Below are 23,088 nucleotides of genomic sequence, written 5' to 3'. Positions count from 1 at the left end.
TTTAACTAGGAAAGTTAGTATAGTAATATTATGATTATATAGCAAATCTCAGGAAAAGTATTACTCCCTTACTGAGCAGTTTAGCAAATATCTCTTGACACTAGCTATGTGTAAGGTATTATATTAAATACTTCTGATAAAAAAATGTGGATTGAACTTGATGTTTGACCACAAGAAGTGGAAGAACTAAGACATTATAATATGGTGAGTACCATAGAACACTTGCTAAAATGCTGTGAGGAATGGACTCGTGTAGGAGTTTGCTTAGTGAATTAGAGAAGGCTTTATAAAGGAAGTGGAATATCAGCTTCAGTGATTAGCCAGATGATAATATGTGAAATATGTGAAAAGGGGGATCTAAACAGATGAAACATTATTAACGGAGTCTCAGAAATAGTATAGTATGAAGTACAGGCAATATGGTTGCGTTTTAGTTTTTATAAATGAAAGAGAGCAGTTGGAGATGAAGCTAAATTCAGTAGTTGAATTCATGGGTTTGAAATCCCAGATTAAAACTTTGGTAGGTAGTGGGGAATATTTTATCCATTCTTCCACTCTTTAAACAACATCAGAACTGTATTTTAGGATAATTAATCTGCCCTCAGCGTGTAAGCTTGATTGTGGAGGAAGAGAAATGGAGTTTGGAAGACCAGTTGGGAAGTTATTATAATGGTCTAGTAAGAGTTCAAAGACCTGCACTAGGCTGGGAAGAGCAGGATGGGAATGAAGGGGTAGAATTGAGAGACATTCTATAGTGAAAATTTCTAGGAGTTAGAACCTGATTGGAAGGTGAGAGGAAGAAGGAAGGGAGGAGTCAAAGATAACTATGGAGAGTCAAGCCTGAGAACTGAGAGCATTGAAAAAGTCAGACAAGTCAAGTAGTGTGGGTAGAAGGTGAGTCCAGCTCTGTGTGTTGTGGGATGGAAGGTGAGTTCAGCTTTGCTGTAGGAGCATGAAGGTACATATATATGTTCCCCAATGGAGAGCTGGAAATATGAAATTGAAACTCAGGCTACAGTTTGAAATACAGACTTGGGACTCATTAGCTTAAAGGAAATGGTGGAAACCGTGGGAGGGAAAATGAATACCAAGGGGAAGCATAAAGAGAAGATGGCCAAGGACAGGACACTGGAGGGAAGGTGGTCTACTTTTGGGTGAGAGAAGATGAGCCAAAATCAAAATAGTCAGTGAGGTCAGGGAAGAGCCAGAAGACTTAGCATCATAAAAAGCTGGACAAGAGAGAGCTTCAAGAAAGGAAGGGTCAGGTAATATCCATGGAAAGAGAGAAGTGAGGAAGATGAGAATTGAGCAGGAGAAATTAAACGTGGTAGGTAAGAGTTCATTGGTGACTTTCACAAGAATGGTCTTAGAACTGTGAGTTGCTGGAATGTATTCTATTTGTAAATCTAGAGTTTGTTTGGGGCCTATTAAGTGTTCTGGATTTTTCTGTTTCTTTAAAATAACAGATAATGAAGGATGATGTGTGTGTGTGAGAGAGAGACGGAGACAGAGACAGAGAATATGTGTGACCAAGGAACTGTTTTATATAATAAGTGATAAAATTATTTAAGTCAAATATACCTTGAGCTCACATTTCATTAATAATAGAAACACTAATTCTGGCAAAAAAGGAAATCTCCAGAATTTTACATTAGTCAATAAACAAAACAATACCCAAATTAAAGACTTATTCCTCGGCCCCATTGCATTACATGAAACAATAACAACAACAATATACAGCATTGGCCAAAATGTTCGTTCGGGCTTCTCCATAATGTCTTATATAAACAATTGCTGAACTGCTGTGCATACCTCAGAACATACTTAGATTGTCATCTTTTTCTCTTCTTTTCAGAATAAAAGACTGAACTATGATAGCAACTGGTGGAGTGATAACTGGCCTGGCCGCCTTGAAGAGGCAAGACTCCGCCAGATCGCAGCATCATGTCAACCTCAGCCCGTCGCCTGCTGCCCAGGAGAAGAAACCGGTCAGGCGTCGACCTCGGGCCGATGTCGTGGTTGTTCGCGGCAAGATCCGGCTTTATTCCCCATCTGGTTTCTTCCTCATTTTAGGAGTCCTTATCTCCATTGTAGGAATCGCAATGGCAGTCCTTGGATATTGGCCTCAAAAAGAACGTTTTATCGATGCTGAGACGACATTGTCAACAAACGAAACTCAGGTCATCCGGAGCCAAGGTGGCGTGGTGGTCCGCTTCTTTGAGCAGCATTTGCATTCTGATAACATGAAAATGCTTGGCCCTTTCACAATGGGGATTGGCATTTTCATTTTCATTTGTGCTAACGCCATTCTTCACGAGAACCGTGACAAAGAAACAAAAGTCATACATATGAGGGATATCTATTCCACAGTCATCGACATCCACACGCTAAGAATCAAGGAGCAAAAGCATATGAATGGCATCTACCCTGGTTTAATGGGGGAAACGGAAGTAAAACAGAATGGGCACTCCTGTGCCTCGAGACTGGCAGCAAACACCATTGCTTCTTTTTCAGGTTTTAGGAGCAGTTTTCGGATGGACAGTTCTGTTGAGGAGGATGAGCTGGTGATAAATGAAAGTAAGAGTTTTGGACACCTTATGCCACCTTTGCTCTCTGACAGCTCTAACTCTGTTTGTGGCCTCTATCCACCTCCTTCCCAGACAACTGATGATAAGACCAGTGGCCCTAAGAAATGTGAAACCAAGTCAATTGTGTCATCGTCCATCAGTACTTTTACATTGCCTGTGATCAAACTTAATAATTGCGTTATCGATGAGCCCAGTATAGACAACATCACTGAGGATGCTGATAACCTCAAAAGTAGGTCGAGGAATTTGTCAATGGACTCCCTGATGGTCCCTTTGCCCAATACCAGTCAGTCCTTCCAGCCAGTCAGTATGATGATCCCAAGGAATAATTCCATTGGGGAGTCACTGTCAAGTCAGTACAAGTCCTCTGTGGCCCTTGGACCTGGGGCTGGACAGCTCTTGTCTCCTGGGGATGCTAGAAGACAGTTTGGGTCCAACACATCCTTGCATTTGCTCTCGTCACATTCGAAATCCTTAGACTTAGACCGGGGTCACTCCACCTTAACCGTTCAGGCGGAACAACGGAAACATCCAAGTTGGCCTCGGTTGGATCGAAGCAACAGCAAAGGATACATGAAACTAGAGAACAAAGAGGACCCGATGGAGAGGCTGCTTGTACCCCAAGCTGCAATCAAGAAAGACTTTACCAATAAGGAGAAGCTTCTTATGATTTCAAGATCTCACAATAATTTGAGTTTTGAACACGATGAGTTTTTGAGTAACAACTTGAAGCGGGGAACTTCTGAAACAAGGTTTTAATGTTGAAAAAATATCTTATTTTACAAGGCTATATATTCTAAACCTATTTTCACCAGTGTTCCCTTGTTAAAGCCTTGGTTATAAGCCTTTTTAATCAAATGGTTTGTAGTGTATTAGACCTGGCTGCTTAATTCTGTAATGGAGATGGTTATATGTTTGGATTACTTAGGATTGCAGTACTCTATATTACTACATATGAATTTATTTTTTTCCGTTCCCTTGAAAGCATGGGCTCTTTCATTGATACGAATACAAAATAATTCCATCCAAATTAAAGTTCCTATTCTTTACTTTAAAGTTCTTTCATTGATGGTCATATTCATAGAGCAAAGTGACCAGTTTAGAAAAGGCAGGGTACCAAAGTGTAGACTAGAAGTGCCAAATTCAATGCAAATCTTAGGTGTCATTTTCTGAAAAGTTGCTTTTATATAGGATTGGTTAAATTATTTAAAAGGAAAAAAATCTAGCTTCCGTGCGAGCTAAATAATGTGAATTGGTTAAATTGGCTTAGTTCTGAGTAGCTAATTGACAGGAATTGGTTGAGTTGGTTGTGACTTGTACCCTGAGCTCTAGGTAGGTAGTATTTTTTCAAAATCAGTTCTATTTTAGTGATATTTTATTAAGAAACCATGTATTCAAGAGCCATGGCTGAAAATGCCAGATATTCTTAGGGGTAAATATCAAAATGCTCAGCTATAACTTTAGATATTCAGAATCAAAATTTCTTTGCAACTGACTTGTAAAATGAATGAACCAATTTAGTGTTTAGAAGTGCTATCTTGAAATAATTATATATATGAAGAAAAGATTGACTAATGAATGAAAATACATGCTAGTTAATGCTAACTAGTCTCAGTACCTTTTCCTAGCCGTCTCTCTTATCATCTAATACCCACTGACTCCTGCATCCTTGTTTTCCCCCAATATTTTTTAGATCCTGTTATTTGGAATGTAATCAGCTAACCTTGACATTTCTTTTATCTTTGCATATCACTAAGTTGGTGGTTGAAGAAAATTTAGTCCTTGATACATTGCCTTGAAATTTACCTTATGCTAGAAAGCCTTATGATAACTCCAAAGACTTTCTTATGGTGTAATAAATATTTTGGATTGTGGTTCTCAGTTATTGAAGATAATAAATATTAAAATGGATTTTCCATCAGAAAATTTTCATGTTTTCTGTTAAGGTAACCTAATTTTAAAAAGTTGTTTAACGGAATACTCAGGAAATTTTACAAGTTTTTCCCAATGCATACACATTTCTGAACATCAGTATTGCAGTTGTTGTGGAAGAGGAGAAGGATGATATCTTTGTATCTGTAGCTCCCCACAATTCCACCTTGTATTAGCATCACGAGCTTCCTTGGACTGAGGCACAGTGTTACTTGTTAGAACATCAAGCCTGTGTATTGTAATGGAGTGGGCTTAATACTTTACGATAAAGCATTTAATAAACCTCCAATCTTAATACAAGTGTGTGTTCTTCATACATTTCTATTATTTTTTGAATAAAATACATTTCTGTTCAAAGTACCATTTTTCAAACTTTCAGATACATTCTACTGAAGGTGCTTGATACCCTAACATCTGCACTGGGTACTCTGGCTTTTTTATTTTGCTTCTGTTAGGTTAAAGAGCTAGGTCCATCCACCTGTTGTATTAAGCTATTTTCATATTTTGTTATTTGGATGTGATGGTTAATTTTATGTGTCAGGTTGACTGGGCTAAGGGATGTCCAGATTTCTAGGTGTGTCTGCTAGGGTGTCTCCCGAAGAGACTAGCACTTGAATTGGTAGACTGAGTAAAGATAATTGCCTTCACCGATGCAGATGGATCTAATCCAATCCACTGAAGGCCTGAACAGGACAAAAAGGCAGAGGAAGGATGAATTCCCTCCCTCTACTTGAGCTGGGCATCCATTTCCTCCTGCCCTAGGACATCAGTGCTCCTGGTCCTCAGGCCTTTGGACTCAGACTGGGACTGACGCCATTGGCTCCCTTGGTTTTTTGGCCTTAGAGTTTGGGCTAGAACTACCGCTTGCTTTCCTGGGCCTCTCTAGCTTGCAGGCAGATGGCAGATAGTAGGATTTCTTGGCTCCAGAGCCAATGCTTCAAAATAAATATATGTGTGTGTGTGTGTGTGTGTGTGTGTGTGTGTGTGTGTGTATAAATATCTATCTATCTATCTATCAACTATCTATCTATCTAATCTCCTATTGGTTTAGTTTCTCTGGAGAACCCTGACTAATACATTTAGGATGATTTTCACTTAAAATTTCATTGACTTTCAGGAAAATAACCAGATACATAGCATCTAGCAAATGTCAGTAATACTCCCAGATTTGAAAACAATGGCTCACAGCACCCCTGATGTGACAAATGACTAAAGCCATATAATTTGCTCAGCTCACCCCTGAAAGAGCTCTAGCAATTTGAAGAGGATTAAACAGCATGGGTCTTGGAAGATTTGAATAAAGGAATTGGGAGCTCAAAGCAGAGATTTCTGTTCAGCCTCCGCTCCACCAAAAAGCCTGAGTTTTTACTTACCAGACAAACCAACTTTATTAAACAATAAATAATTTTCTTATTTTAAATTAATCAAAGACATGTTGCTAAGTAAAATTTTAGATGAATATGAAATAGCTGATGTCGCCATATTGACTTGATGTAATTCCACCCCAAAGCAATGGAACCTGGAATTTTAGTTAGACTGTATTTTGTATATTTCCCTTAGGGTTTTATAAATATTGCAGATTACTTATAAACTCCATTTCTTCCTCTGGGAAACCCCAGGAATCTGGGCCACGAACCAGCTGCCTCTAGTCCAAAGAGTTTCTAAGGCCTGTGGCCTATCTGGGGTATATTAGTTTGCTCAGGCTACCATACAAAATACCACAGATTGGGTGGCTTAAACAATAGAAATTTATTTTCTCACAGGTCTGAAGTCCAAGATCAAGGTATTTGGCTTGTCCTGAGGCCTGTCTCCTTGGCTTGCAGAAGCTACTTTCTCACTGTGTGTCTCTGGTATATCTTTGCCTAATGACCACACCAGTCATGTTGGATTCAGGCCCTACCCTAGAGGCCTTATTTCACCTTAATGACCTTTTAAAAGGCCCTATCTCCAAATAGGGTTACATTCTGAGGTACAGGGGGTTAGGATTTAAACATACAAATTGGGGGTTTTGCCCATCACAGGAGGTGTGCCCTTGAGAAGCAGGAAAGCTGCGTGTTCTTAGCCTGGATTAGGTGACAAGAGCACAGTATGCCCCCAATGGCTTTGCCACCCTAGCTGTGTAGCCTTGAATAAATCACTTCATCTCTGCATTTCAATTAATTCAATTTCAATTAATTTCTTAATTTCAAGCCTTCGTTCCTCAAGTGGGAAATGAAATGAGTAAGAACATAAATTATAAAGTCCTTTTTAACTCTAAAAGTCCCGGGTTCTTGGTGCCCTGGGATGAAGATCCATTGCTATAGATTAAGTGGTTTGATGCTCATAGGGCATCCAGGATGGTGCCTGGGTGGGCCCATAGGGAACACTCAACATATGTGAGCTATTACTGTCTGAAAGTGTCACCTAAGAGCTCTTCAAGCTTCACACTGCCCCCACCCTAACCCCCAAGTATACCCCCTGTGGTAGGGTGAATAAAAGTCCTCTAAAAGTGTCCATGTCCCATATGGCAAAATGGACTTGCAACTCTAAGTTAAAGATCTTAAAGTGGGGGAGATTATCCTGGATTATTCAGGTGGGCCCAGTGTAATCACGAAGGTCCTTGTAAGAAGGAGGCAGAGGAGACGATGATGTGACCAAAGCAGCTAGAGAATGGAAGGTTAAGATCCTGGCTTTAAAGATGGAGGGAGGAGCCATGAGCCGAGAAATACAAGGAAGGAAGCTCTAGAAGCTGGTAAAACCAAGGAAATGGATTCTGCCCTCAGCGCCTCTCTAGGAACCAGCCCTGCTGGTTGACCTTGACTTTAGCGCAGTGAAAATGATTTTGGACTTGCGGCCTCTGGAACTGTAAGAGAAGAAATACGTGTCGTTTTAATCCACTATTTTTGTGTCATTTGTTACAGCAGCCATAATGAACTAATATTTTCCCCCAGTCCAGATGAACTGCTTCAGACCCATGAGCCAGTAGTCAGCAGACTCATAAGCAGGGTCAAAGGTGTTGGCAGGTGGCCCAAAGCAGAATATATGGTCAATTTTAGATTTACATTAACACTGATCATCTTAATGTAAGTATAATCATTTAAACAAAAGTGGTAGAGCTTTTCTGAAGCAGGAAATACTGATTTTGATACATAATAAAAAATAGAAAACCCTATAGTTGGCTTAGGAGTAACCATCGATTATAAAAGCTTTCAGGCTCAAATTAGTGTTTCCATCTACATAATTTTAGAAGAAACAGTGGTAATCAGTAAAAATCATTTAAAAAAAACCACTTTTAGCACAACTTTGTATCAAAGTGGATATTATGCCAGCATTTAACAATTTACTAGATGAAGATAAGTTTTTAGCTACTTATTTTAGCAGTTCAAATTTAACCCTTTTAAATCATTACAGGAACACACCAAGAATAACTAAAAGAAATAAAATAGGTTCTTAAAAAAATCCGCCAGTTTACCAAAATTTTACTTATAGCATTTTAAATATTAAAACGTTGACCTGCCCGGTGGTATATATTCAACTGCTATGGTATTTAGATTGTTCAAAGATCTTAATCACTTGTTCCCTAAGTAGGAACCATAAGAGCCATACACAGATTATTCTGTCTCTTACTTTCAATGAATTGCCCTGTTACCCTTCCCCCACCTTATATGTAATCCTGTTTTAGACCTTATGTCAATAATAGGGTACATAAACTTGATATAGGATCCCCATTTGATGATTTAAGTCCTTTGTGATCTGAATTCAAACTGAAATAATTCAGTTGGTTTCTCTCTATATGCTCTTTCTCACAGGATGATGGCACCAGGGAAAAAAGGCCCACTTCACTGAAGTGCCTTTTACTCAATAGTTGATGTCATCTTGAAATAGTCATTTAAAAATCAAAGAATGAAATATTGCCATTTGCAGCAACATGGATGAACCTAGAGAATATCATACTAAGTAAGTCAGAGAAAGGTAAATGTTATATGATATCACTTATATGTGAAATCTATTAATTTATTTACAAAAGAGAAACAGACACACAGACATAGAAAACAAACTTATGGTTACCAAAGGCGAAGGCGGGGAGGACAAATTAGGGGTTTGCGATTAACAGATACACACTACTATATATAAAATAAACAAGGACCTACTGTATAGCACTGGGAACTATATTCAATATCTTGTAATAACCTATAATGGAAAAGAATCTGAAATATATATATATATATATATATATCTGAATCACTTTGCTGTACACCTGAAACTAACACAATATTGTAAATGAACTATACTTCAATTAAAAAAAATTTTTTTAAATAATAAAAATCAGGTCTGCCCAAGAATAGGGCTCATTAACATGACAGAATTAGGTCACTCAACCTTTATATGTTAATATAAGTCAGTTCCTATTCTTGAAACACATCTTTGGTAAACTTATTTACGTTTATGTTTGTTATTTGCTGACAGTATAAGAAAAGAGAAAACAAGTCATAAAGAAGATATGGGAAACCTCTGCACATAGGATCTTGTCATTCTCACTTCAGTTTGGCTATCTCCAGTCTTAAACTTTATGTATACTCTATTGTTTCCCTCTGCTACTGGTTGATCCAGCACTTGTTTTATACCAGAAATGATTAAGAAAATTACTTTTATTTTTGTCTCTTCCCCTATTAATTCACCATTTAATAGTTTGAGACTTCTAATAATTCTCTAGTTCTTTCTCATCACTGAAGAGTATAGACTATGTCTCCAGGACCATGTATACTCTACAAATTAAATGTAGAGATTTTGTTGGCAGTGCAATGGTTTACAATCTAGACAAGGTCACAATATTTGTGGTACAAATGATAGAATACTTGTGAATAGAAACATGCCAATCTGGAATCAAGAATAAGGACATGCGAGCTGACACACAGTGGAACACACAAGGTCATGGCAGAGGCAAGACTTGAATCCAGGACTGTTGATTCCCAGTATCACCATCAATTAAAATCAAACCAAACTTTAAAAAAAAAACATTTTTAAAAAACATACATTCAAAATCCAATGAATAGATTTTGGGTTTATTAGGACTGGTAAAGAGAAAAGTATCTAAACTTTCGGGCAGAAAATGTAGTTTGAATGCTTCATCACATCTTAGAAGTGCGTGTGAGGTCATGGGGTGATATACTAGGGGCTGACGTTAGACAAGGCACAGAATTTGGCACGAGAATTTTTAATACTTATTTTATAGCTTGATTTCCTGTGTTTGATTTATTAACTATGCAACTCTGCCATGAAAATTATGCCAGTATGCCCTTCTGAGCCATTATATTATCTTTGAACAAGATCTATGGAACTAAAATGAGTCATTTGCACCCATATTCAATAAACCACATGTACTAGAAGGAAGGCAGGAAGACAAGGAGGAGGGAAGGACGAAGCGTGGGATCTGGGGGCTAGAGAGAGCAGAGAATGCCATATGGTTTTTCTGTTTTGTTTTGGTTTCTTCTGCTTATTGAAAACCCATACCCAGCAAAAGGCATTCCATTTATACTTTATTTTGGAATAAAACCAAGCTTAAAATTTTTAATCACCAAAGCAGTGAGAACATATTCTTAGTTGATTTTAAATACATTTTAGTAGACATTAACAGTGTTTATTATACAGCTCATTTGAATCAGTCACCCTCAGGTTTAGGGAATTAATCATTAACTTGAGGTTGTCAACTAATGAATCATCAATAATTCAAAGCTGCTCGGAGATTATTATTTTAAAAAATGAAATCACTCTTTTCTGCACTCAGATATTTTGTGTTCATTAGGTATATATTTTTCCCTAAAGCATTTCCAAATTCCAAATGTGTCACCTTGTGTTATCAGTTACAATGTTAATAATCTGAGAAGTCACATTAACTTTCCAGCCAGTTAATTGAAGAGTTAAGGAAATGTCTTTCAAAGGCTCTTGCATTTTATGAGTTCGCTATTATAGTCTATTACTATGTCAGGGCATTAAGAGGGCATATGAGCAAAAAATATGGAAGACATTTAGAACCTGGATCATATTCAATATAGGCTATAAATAATTGTCCTGTACAGTGTAGCATGCTCCTTATCATTTAACAGAGAGGGAAAAAAATTATCTTATGAAGTAATCTAAGTGAAATATATTCACTTTGGTGTGTGAATACTACATTGTATTTTATATTGGCTAAGAAAATATTCAGCAGCTTACAAAATAAATTTAATGTAAACCATTCTTTTCTTACTCTAGAGTTCTGGCAATGATATACACTAAGAAATTCTGACACAAATTTATTGTATATTTATAAAATTATACCAAAAGGGTCTAGTCCTACAAGTATAGCCTGCTCTCAATTATTTAATTATTTAGTGTTTAATCTGTGGATTATTCACACTCTTCTCTTTCAACTTTTTAAATTTATTTGTATATTTTATAATTTACTTTCATTAACACAATGTTATGGTTATGTTCTCTTTGGGTGATGGGTTAAAGGAGAGGTAACATTGAGTACTGACCATTCTGCAACATAATGATAACACTGTCATGGGTTCACAGTGGAAGCAAAGGAAGAAAATCTGAGAAGGTGCTACAGTGGGGTATTCAAATTATGTATTTTATATTTGTTATTTTTGTTCTTTCACTTCTGTTGCCACAGTCTACCAAGAGTTGACTCTTGGTCAGAATGGAGGTTATTGTCAATTCAGGTATGTCATTGCATTATTTGTATATTGGAAAGTTCAGGAAATTCTGGAACTGATTTTAACAAGTTCTTTGTAGACTCTTTTCTCCATATTTCTATTCTCCTAGACTTCAGACTTTATTCATCAAGATGCATCAGAGTCTTGCACAATGTTGGTACATACTGGGCTCCCAGTGGAAACTGAGAGAATTAATTTACTTTTTGTTCATGGTGAAAAATATAGGCTGTATTTCATTGCCCTACACTTATGGGTCAGTTCCCAAAAGACCGTATGATAAGAAAGGGAGAATGTATGTGGCTGGTTATAAAATTTTAAGTTTTACTAGAATATAAGGCATGGACTGGCCTATAAACCAATTGCTGGAAGATAAAGAAGGAATTAATCCAGTGGTACTCTTGGTCTTTTGATCCTAGAATGAATAAGGAAAGTAATTTCAAAAGCTGTGTATATCTTTTTTAAAACATAGAACTTATCAATAGAAAACTTTTTGTAATGCAAAAGCAATTCAGTACCTGTAGAGTTGGTCAATGGCCTTTCTGAAACATTAACTTTGTATTATCTTTGTGTCCCATATACCTGCCTTTTAATTTTAATGCCCAAGCCCTATTTGAAATAAAGCAGTTATTTCCATTTCATCAATGAAGCAGTTACCCAGGTATACATAATGTTTCAATTTCATGAATTTATCTGTCAAAATGATCATCTGCGGTTAGTGTTTCTAGAGAGTCGGAGGTTACAATCCATTTACCAAGGTCTTGTGATTGGTATAGCACATCTTCCTCATTCTCCAGTCTCCCAGGAATTCCAACATTACCTGAGCATGCAAATTACCTTCATTTCATAGTTGTAAACCTGAAATAGAAACTTGCTCTTAATGAAATTTTATACCTATGAGCTAACAGCAGATACCAGAAGAGAGGGAAAATAGAAATTTAAGATGTAAATATCCCCTCTTCCAAGTTAAGTGAGAAGGCATCCAGATGTTATTCATTTTATTAAATAGATAAAGAAATAGATTTTTAAAAAGACTCTTAAGAATCTTATACACACTCATGGGATACTGTTGATGGCATTGGGAACCAGCTATGAGAGCTGCACTATCCTTAACACCCTGAAGGAATATCAAAAAGAAGGTAATGCTCTCTGGGAAGAAACAACTTGAGGTATACTTTGAAGGATTTGTATGAATCAAGGAAATAGTTCAAGGGCAATCTTTTAGAGGGAAATACCTCCAAGGTTAAGACCCAGAACCAGGGAGAAGTAAAGCCTGCAAGACACGTGACCTGTCTGGAGCACTGAGTTTAAAATGGAGAGAACAGAAGGTAAGTTGCAAAGGAACATGGAGTTCACATTCACAATAACTTCAAAAGCCAGGCCAGGAACTGGTTCCTAGATTCATGGTAAGACCTCCTAAGCATAAGAGGAATACATCAAGGGAGGTTTTCTAGAAATATATGCTTAATGGTGATCTGCAGAGTGGTTTGGGAAATATTGGAAGGAAGGAAAGAGTAGTTGGGACCTGGATCAAGGTAGTAGCAAGGAAAATGGGGAAATATTGATTCTCAGTCATTGTCTTACTAATTTACCAGCTTCATTTGTCTGTTTTTCTCTCCCTCATCTTTGGTTTCTTGGACAACATATCCTCCTGATTTTTTTTCCTGCTTTGCTAGTCCCTTCTTCTCAGTCTCCATGGCTGGTCTTTCCCTTTCTCCACTAACATTGGAGTGTTCTAGGGCTCATTCCTTGGTTCTCCTCTCTTCTGGATCTACCCTCACTCACTTGGTGATCAGATGGCTTTTTAAACCATCTCATGCCCATGACTCCCAAACTCTCCCTTTTATTCAGACTCTTTTCCACTTGGATGTCTACTAGACAAATGAAATTTAACATATCAAAATTGAACTCCCATCTTTCTCTCTAAACCTGGTCTATCTGTAGTCTTCCCCTTCTCAGTTGATTGTGACTCCCTCATTCCATTTGCTTAGCCCCAAAACCTTACCATCATCATTTACTCTAGTTTTTATTTCATTACACACACTCAATATTTCAGCAAATGCTGTAGACTCTGCCCTCAAAATATATAATCCAAACATTTCTTACCCACCTCCACTGTTTACTTCATCATCTTATCTCATCTGGAATTCTGAAATACCCACATAACTAGTCTTCCTACTTCCATCCTGGAGTGTAGTCTACTCTCAACATGGCAGCTGGATTAATCATGTCACTTGTCTTCTCATGCCCTGCTGTGGCTTCCCAGCCCTGGCAGGACCTACATAATCTGTCCCTTGTTACACCTCCAGCCTCATCTATTACTACCTGCCTCGCTCAGCTCCACCCACTCGCTTTCCTTCCTGATCATTGAGCACAACAAGCACTTGCCTGTCTCAAGGCTTTCCACAGTGTGTGCCTTTTGCCTAGAATGCTATTCCTTCAATGTCTGCCCCTGCCAGAGATCAAGTGGCATGGCATGCCTGGGGCTTCCTTGAGCCACTTCTTCATTTCAGAGCCTGAGATAAGTATTTATGGTTTACTCTTTTCTCATGCTTTCTTCCCCTGTCCCCACAAGGCATAGCTTGAATTTGCATCTGGGTCCTGACTCATTTGGACAATGGACGCTGATTCCTACCGGAGCTGTCTTCCGCATCTCTCTCTCTTGCTCTTCCTGCCAGTGGCTATATTCCCTGTTTATTTAGTCTCTCATTCGTGTCTAGGTTTTTCCTTTTGATTTGACACCCCAAGCTACTGCTTCACCTTTGCTTTCAGGACTTTCTTCAACTATTATTCATACATTTAAAATTATTTGCATGGCATTACTGGTTATGGAAACAATCTGCAGTCATGATTTTTTAAAAACACACACATTCCAACAAAATGGAACTGTATAACTTAGAAAGGGAAATATCTCCCATGATTGCACTCTTGGATAGCCACAGTAACAATCACTTTTAGAGAGCCCAGGGTGCACTAAGCATTGTGTTAAGTGCTGTAAAAACAAAGCAAAATAAGACATTACCTGTCCTTCAAGGATTTTACAAGCTCAAATAACCAAGTTCTCCTTTACTGCATGGGAATAGCCACTGTGCTATGACCTTTAGCTCACACCTTGCTCTGGACACTACCAGATGGTATCTACCGTCCACTCTGTAGATACCTGTGCTAGCCCTGCAGATACACAGAACCGCCTGCTGACAGCGAGAGGGATGAGGAGGTGGAAACAATGGGCTTAGAGTGAAGAGGCTGGATGAGGCCAGGAAGACCAAAGGCAAACAGTTTTGAAAAGACTGTTTCTGAGATGATCCAGAAACTGAAAAATTATTGTCAAGTCAACTATACTTGAATGGATTTGAGTATATTCTAAGTTTCTTTCTTTCTCAGTGACACATCTTCTCAGAACTTTAAAAATCATTATTTTTAAAAAAGTCCCTTAGGCCAAAACAAAGTCTTCTCAGAACAGAAATAGACTCACAGACTTAGAGAACGAACTTATGGTAGGGAGTTTGGGATTGACACGTGCACACTGCTATGTTTAGAGTGGATGACCAACAAGGACCTACTACTGTATGGCACAGGGAACTCTGCTCGATATTATGTAACAACCTAAACGGGAGGAGAATTTGAAAAAGAACAGTTACATGTATATGTATAACTGAATCACTTTGCTGTATATCTAAAATTATCACAGCATTGTTAATCAACTATACTCCAATATAAAATAAAAAGTTAAAAAAAAAACTTGAGAAGCAGAGTGGCACATAGTCTTAACTACACTTGAAAAAGCATCCAGGCAAGGAGGGGTACTTGACCCAACCCAAGGGAAATTTTTAACATATGTCTGTTTGCAAGTCAGCCTTTGCTACTCTCCTCTTCCTATCTCTACACGTGGCTCTTTGGAACAACATCCTCCATCCTCTGTGCTTCCAAGAGGAAAAGATCTAAAATGATAATTCATGCTAGCTAACTGATTAATTGATTACACTTTGATTTTTGGCCTTTTTATCTCTAACTGTGGAATGAATGTCTTTGTTCTCCAGTAAGTTATCCCAGTCTTTGCAAGAAGTTGGGGCAGAGGGAAATAATACTTCTGCAGGCTCTACTCTTCTTGGAACTTCTTTCTCAAGAAGGGAAAACCAGGGCTGGCTTAGCTGCCAGAGAACTTTTCCAGGAATTGCTGGGAGTGGAGGAGCTGAAGTCCCAGATCACCTGCTTTTTCTAGGACCTAGAACCAGTGTCTTCATTCCCTCCATACCAGCCCCTCCCCCAACTCCTCCTCGTCTCTTCTCTGCCTGAATTTGGATTCCATTCTATCTTCCCATCCCTTCGCCTTATTTTCTCCTCCAACTTCCTACCTCTCTATTCCAAGTCTGAGCATATGATTTATGGTTTTCATTACCACTACAGACTGACCTAAGCCAATGTGGGCGCAAATAACCATGAAGTTCTGGGTCTGAAAATTAAACTGACAAAGGCAGATCAACAGGAGAAAAACATACAAATTTTATTAAATCTTTACATGTACACGGGAACCTTCCCAAGAGAATGAAGACACCTGAAGAAGTGACCAGAGCAGGACGATTTTATAACCCTTTTAGACAAAGAAACAATAAATATGAGAAGAATTGACAAGACAAAGGGGTTTGGGCTGGGGATAGTAAATGATGAAATAACAAAGTTTGTTCATACAGCCTTCTCAGCCCTACACTCCCTATCCTTGGGGACATGTAGGGAACATAAGAATGTCCCTGTCCTTCCAGATACAGAGAGGGTGCCTTTCACATGGGACAGTTATCTCCTGCTTTCAGGGAAAACAATGTGAGTGGAGGGTATCAGAGTGACCCTCCTGCTTCTGCCGTTTTCTCAAACTTCTTCATCTTAAGATATTCAATATGCCAAGGTGCCATATTTTGGGGTAGCGTGTCCTGAACCCCCTCAATATCCTCCATGACAGTTTCACTCAAGGCAGACACGACAACAATCTAAATAAGGGGTTCTCAAACTTTTGGGACTCAGGAACCTTTATATTCTTAAAATGTATTGAAGACTGCAAAGAGATTTTGTTTATGTATCTTATATCTACGGGTATTTATTGCATTGGAAGATAAAACTGAGAACTTACAAAAATATAAACACACCTTCCTCTAGCTGTCAGAGCAATGATGTTTTCACATATCATGGAGACTCTGGAAAACTCCACTGTATACCCATCAAGGAATGAGAGTGAGAAAAGCAAACAGAACCTTTTTATTTAAAAAATAATTCTGGTCTCATGCACCTCTTTCAAGCCTTCAGGGCCCCCAGATGTCCCTGAACCGTACTTTCAGAATCACTCTTCTACAGTCACGATCCAGTTATTCAAAAAGGAACATATGCAACCAGAATCTTCTGAACCAATATCTTGGATGTAGGGTAATTTAAGAATAAAATCCTCAGGCACCATCCCTATGGGTAAAAGATGAAGAATGAAATAAAACAGATCTCAGGACTTTAAAACCTGTTCATAAATGTGTAGGAATAACTCCAAAACATTTCAGCCAATCCTCTTGTCTTGAATACCACAGATTTCACAAGCGGAAGCCCATCTCTCACAGCCATTTTGCTTTTAGAAAGCCACTGATTTCAACAATGGAAACTCATTTCTAACATCATAATACTAATTAGCAAAGTCTCTGTTGCTGAGTGATTGAAAAAACAAAAAGGTAAAGGTCTCACCCCAACTACCGCTACCTCTGAATTATCTTGGAGCAAGTCCCAGACATTCCATTTCTTCTGTAAATGTTTCAGCATTTAGCCCTAAAGGAGTCTTCTCTCATCTTAATTTAATCACAACATCATTATCATGCCCAAAAGTGTAACAAGAATTTCTTAATATTATCAAATACTCACTTGGTATTAAAATTTCTCCAATTGTTTCATACTTTTTTTTCCCTGTCAGTTTCTTCATATCAGGATTCAAATAAAGTCCACACCTTACCATTGATTAATATATCTGAAGTCTCTTTTAATCTTTAGATTTCTCCTCCTTTTTTTTCCTCTTGCAATTTCTTTGTTGAAGGAAACAAAGTATTTTTCCTATATCATTTTCCACATTCTGGATTTAGCTGATTGCATCCCTCTGGTGTTATTTGACAGGTTTCACTGCCCCATATGTCCTGTGTATGGGTTGTCTGATCAGTGAGGTTTTTTGGCAGAACATTTTATAGATGGTATTGTGTACTTTCCACTGGATCCCCTTAAGGAGGCACATGAAATCCATGGACTCTTTTTGTAAATTGAAATAACAGGAAACATCTGTAAATTGTCTCTGCTCCCAGTTCCTGGCACAGAGCTCCTGAAACCCTTGTCATTTCCTAAGTGATAAGAGCACTAGTCTTATTCAAAGACTTATTCAATATTTGTATTTGATTCTTATTCAAATAAGAGTCAAATATTTGTATTATTCAAATCTCTTATTCAAATATTTGCGCTTGACTTGACCTCGTCCCTGACACAGGGCTCCTAAAAGTCTTATCAGTTCCTAAGTGATAAGACCACTGGGAGCATCTTTTGTTCTAATGAAGCATCTCTGGGTGGGCTCATGTAGGACTCCTGGGTGGGGACTGGTCACCAGAAAGACCAAGCCATGATTAGAAGCTTGGAACTTTCAGCCCCAATCCCTATCCTCCAGAGAGGAAAGAGGGAGCTGAAAATGGAGTTAATAACTGATCATGCCTGCATGAGGAACCCTCCATAAAATCCCAATAGTAGGGGGTTCAGAGCTTCCACGTTGGTTGAACACATCCACACCAGGAGGGTGACACACCCCAACTCCAGAGGGACAGAAGCACCTGAGCTCAGGACCCTCCCAGACCTCTTGCTATGTATCTCTTCATCTGGCTGTTCATCTACGTCTTTTATCATATCCTTTAAAAAACTGGTAAGCTTGAGTGTTTCCTTGAGTTCTGTGAGCCACTCTAGCAAATTAATCAAACCCAAGGAGGGTCTTTGGAAACTCTGATCTATAGCTGGTTGGTCAGAGCACAGGTGAACCTGAGCTTGTGACTGGCATCTGAAGTGTGTGTGTGCAGGGGCAGGGGGTCTTGTAGGACTGAGCCATTACCTGTAGGATCTGACACTATCTCCAGGTAGATACCATCAGAATTGACTTAAATTGTAGGACACCTAGCTGAGGTTGCAGAGAATTGTTTGTCATGGGGAAAAAACCTCCACATATTTGGTGACCAGAAGTGAAGTGTTTGTGTGAGTAGTAATGGTAGACTTACAGGGGAGAGAAACACAGTAGGGAAGAACTGGGTTTTTCCTTACACAGAAAGGAAAAAAAGCTGAGTTTTTCCAAAATAGTAATGTTACGATTAAGTGGGCTGTTAAAATTGGATTGTGTAGGAATTGAGAAATAATCTTTATTGAATTAAACCTCTGCAATTTCTCAGATTTTCTGCTACAGAAGCCATGTTATTCCTCAATATTAATACAGCTAAGGTAGTATCACTTTGTCCAGGAGGAAGTATTATAAAGTAAATTATAAACATCTCAACAATCACCTTTAAAAATTGACATTATCAATTTTTAATAATATTTTAATAATGTAACCCTCTTTACCTGAAAAACAGAACTATTTCTATAATTATTTCTCTCTCTGATACTTAAATTTCTGAGAGAAATATGTAACTGAAACAGTATCTTTGTTGATAATGACTTTATTGTCTTTTAAAACCAGGACAGTCTAATATTCAACCAACCATGCCTGGTGACAAAGATTTTTTTATTGTCTTGACATTCCGTTAAGAACTCTTTTGTTTACACAATAGTAATTTCTTCCTGTCCAATAATAGACTTTCTTGATAACATCATAGTGTATTTGATGGTTTTGGCAAAGCTCTCTCAAGCAGGGCAATCTCTGTAAAAGCCACAAACTTTTAAAACCTCAAAGATCATAATAATCTAGATTCACCTGATTCTCAAAAGATGAGGATGCATAGCAAAAGGAAAAAAATAATAGGAAAAAAATGCTTGAGAGTTTTCCTTTATGAGGTGGACTTTCTTTTCTGCACCCTGACAGAGTCATTCAACACCTCCTACATTTGAACGAGAAAAAAGTTTTTCAGTAAATTGAAATATAACTGTTTACCAGGAGACTTCTTTACTCACAGAGAACAAAACGATAATACTTACGTGGTCTGGAAAAGAGGATTTGGGCTCATGGGTCTTTATAAAAGTGTTTGCTGCGCTTTATTTGATCATGATTAATTTGGCCAGAAATGATGTGATTGTAGCCTCCACTGTTAGCCCTATGGGTATTAATCATCTCCAAGGTGATCTCAGTTTCCATGACAACTGCAATATTTATTTTTTCACTATAGCACTAGCTGGTCTCCAGTGGTTGGAAGGGCAGAGTAATCCTGAAACTTTAAGTCTCAGTCATAAGTTTCTCATTGCTGATATTAGAAAGCCAGTTTACTTCCAAGTATTATTACTAATCTGTATTCAGACAAGTGAATTACAAAGGTGTTCTGAGACAACTCTGTCCTTCAGTTCCACGTTATCAGGCTTTAAGGTCCGAAGGGTTTTTGCTGACTAAAGAAGCTCCTGGTATTTGCATCCAAATTTTCATGATAACTTTAAACATACATAATGTATCACTCTCACGTTTATATGGAAGTAGACTGAGGAGGTCTAGGTATAACTCTCTCAAGGAAAAAGAAAATAAATATTAAGTATAACTTTATGTATTCTTCAAAACAGAGATATCAATCAAGCCTAACAGACATTGAATTAAAGTTTCTGAATTTCATTAAAATTAATAAAATTCAAGAGTGAATTGTAAATGAGAAAAATTCTCCGATCTTTCCTGTCTTCCCCAGAAGTCATAAATATTGTATCAGTTATCAAAATTTTCCTAGAAAGAGTTTCCAGAACAATGAAATTGAGCAGGCTGTCTTACACCCTAGGTGGACTCAAAGGTGGAAGAAAATCTTTTCTGAAAGATGGCCTGGGGCAAAATGATAGATTCTTGGGCCCTTGAATTAACAGTGTCGGTATTCCTGGCACGTTTCTTCAATTTCTTTTCATCCTGTGTGTCTTCTAAAATATATGATTAACCTGTTAGACTAATAAACTTTAAAATGATAGTTCTCCTAGGCTTTAAAAAAAATCATGCCACGGAAGCATCTTCCACTGTGATCATGCACAAAATTGGCCCCATCTTTTTCCCTGCCAAAGATTAGAATGGTACTGCAGAATGGCACACTGCCCTCTTAGAAACCTGTTTTATCATCTCTGGGATAGGAGGTGGGGAAAGCTGCAGCGGGGGCAGAGAGGGGTAAGTGTAAGGACAGAGAGTGAAGTCATTAAGATTCAGTCACTTTGTGGGGTCTCACTGCTGTGTGCACTGGGACTCCTATCCTGTCCTCTAACGAGCTCTGCCTCTGCTAAGTTCAGAAGTGTCCATGCCTGGTGCTTGGTGGCTGCAGAGGAGACGAGGGTTAGGGAAACTGAGCACCCAGAAGAGGGTCTTTACACAACACATGCTCAGAGGACAGGCTGCAATAAAATGCAAGGAAAAACTTTAGTCCAGCCAAAGGGCACAGCTTTAAACAAAGAGCTCTTAAATTGGGAGATTGGGGTTGACATATACACGCTACTATATATAAAACAGATAACTAATAAGAACCTACTGTATAGCACAGGAACTCTACTCAATACTCTGTAATGACCTATATGGGGAAAGAATCTCAAAAAAGAGTGGAGAGAACTTCCCTGGTGGTGCAGTGGTTAGGAATCCGCCTGCCAATGCAGGGGACACAGGTTCGAGCCCTGGTCCGGGAAGATCCCACCTGCCGCAGAGCAACTAAGCCCATGTGCCACAACTACTGAGCCTGTGCTCTAGAGCCCACAAGCCACAACTACTGAGCCCAAGTGCCACAACTACTGAAGCCTGTGAGCCTAGAACCCATGCTCCACAACAAGAGAAGCCACTGCAATGAGAAGCCCACGCACCGCAATGAAGAGTAGACCCCGCTCTCCACAACTAGAGGAAGTCTGCGCACAGCAACAAAGACCCAACGCAGCCAAAAATAAATTAATTAATTAATTTTAAAAAAGAGTGGATATATGTATATGTATAACTGATTCACTTTTCAGAGCACAACATTGTAAATCAACTATACTACAATAAAAAATTTTAAAAAAGAAAAGTGACCCCAAACAACTAGCTAAAAAAACAAAATAAAAAAATCCTCAAAACAAACAAACAAACAAAGAGAAACAGTGAACAATCTCAAAATTCAAACTTTTGAACTTTTTCTACTGTATTCCTTAATTCAGACACAGTGGACATCTCCAAATATGAAAATAGGACCATGCAAAATGAATCCCATCCTGAGTCCCTGCTCCTTCCTCCAAAATTGGAAACTCAACAATTAAGTGATTCTATTCCTCTTTCAGTGCTTCTAATATAAGTAGTGGCGGGGGGTGGGGGGGGGGTGTGCAATAAAATACTGCCAGCGTTGGGACACAGTAATTAGGTCTGCTTCTCTGTGATGTTTTTATGCTCCTATTACGGAAAACCCCTGTAGAATCTCAGACTGATTTCAAAGTCTGCTGTCATCATGATAAAAGGAATCATTTGAATTAGACATGAATGTAATTAGCTCAGTTCTTTTAGAGGGCGCACTGTATCTTTGAGGTGGCTATTCAGAGAGTGGACACTCCCGGAGGGAAGTCTTTGCAATAGACAAGATTGATGTGGTTCTTTAAAAGCACATTATTTTATGAAACCAACTCCAGAGTCTGGGTTCCTGGTAGTGGCTGCTTTCTACTGGATGAATCGAAATTGGTGTTTCCTGACATCGCTCTTTCAGGGTGTGTGTGTGTGTGTGTGCAGAAAACGAGTCACTTCCTGTGTGGAAGCCAAGTTCTGCCTCCTTTATTTCTCTTCCACTTTGAGCATTTTTCTCCTTGTGTAACTGGCAGGTCTCTGTCCCAAACATGGAAGCACAAATATACTTAACTGATGCTGGAGTGAAGAGTTCACACAGCACAGGACACAAGGGCCTTGGAATGAAAGCTCACCCTCCCCACCGACTGGCACTTTGCACAGGAAAACAGGTGTTAGTGGCTCACTTAGAGCCAAACCCTCTCCAACGATAATTGTAAGCGCACCAACCTGAAGTGGCAAGAGACCCTGAAGTAAATACTGGAAAAGCCCTCAACTGCAGCACTTTGGATTTGCAGGTGGCTTACAGGCTGAAGGAAGAAAAGAAGGAGCAATCATTGGGAGGCCCTGTTCCTTGGCAGCTCTGTCTGCGGCCTCAGACCAGTGCTGGCCCTTTCGGGGTGTGTCCTACTGTAAAGGCACAATATGCTTATATAATATAGCTCAATTTTAGGTTCTGATTGACATTCCCTACATGACGAGGAGATGGAATTTGGGGGACGGGAAGCAGTATACCAGGTAATACAGTGTGCCAGCAACTGGAAAAGTCACATTGGCTTAGGTCCTGCCTCTGAAGGTACCAGTTTTCCAGACCAGGTGAGACGGGAGAGCAAACACAAAGGAAGTAAAAGATGACAGAATCATGGAGGCACAAAATAGAACAATATAAATAAATCCTAATGTTAATACACTTGATCGGACATTAAAATCCTACTGTCTGATCAGATACCACGTGTTCCCTCTCCGGCTCCGGTTTGAAATACAGCCAAGCTTGCTGACACTTCTCTCCAGGCACTCAGCTCTGACAGCCGCCTCCCTTCCAGCCCTCACCTCTCTCCCACACGGTGACCAGTGACTACAGCCTCCTCTGGGGTCTCTGCGGAGCTCTAGAGACTCAGCCTTCCCTGCAGGGACGCAGAGCTGGAAAATTCACTCGGAATCATCCTCCTCGCCT

General features: G+C 38.9%; 1 protein-coding gene across 6 annotated transcripts in view; it reads left to right on the top strand.

Moving 5' to 3' along the window:
• Positions 1-4,818, top strand: part of TMEM200A (transmembrane protein 200A) — a 71,699-nt gene extending 66,881 nt beyond the window's left edge. For 5 of the 6 annotated variants that reach the window (XM_036872086.1, XM_036872084.1, XM_036872083.1 and 2 more), the window contains one exon: positions 1,856-4,802. In XM_036872086.1, the coding sequence (XP_036727981.1) occupies positions 1,872-3,347 (1,476 nt within the window). In that variant the 5' untranslated portion in view covers positions 1,856-1,871 and the 3' untranslated portion in view covers positions 3,348-4,802. Of the gene's footprint in view, positions 1-1,855 lie in introns of all 6 variants that reach the window. The other variant, XM_036872081.1, reaches the window with a different exon arrangement.
• Positions 4,819-23,088: the final 18,270 nt, after the last annotated feature.

The sequence above is a fragment of the Balaenoptera musculus genome, chromosome 12 (assembly GCF_009873245.2).
Source record: "Balaenoptera musculus isolate JJ_BM4_2016_0621 chromosome 12, mBalMus1.pri.v3, whole genome shotgun sequence".
Classification (NCBI taxonomy): Eukaryota; Metazoa; Chordata; class Mammalia; order Artiodactyla; family Balaenopteridae; genus Balaenoptera; species Balaenoptera musculus.
The sequence above is the reverse complement of the archived record's forward strand: the minus strand, read 5'-3'. Positions and strand labels throughout refer to the sequence as shown.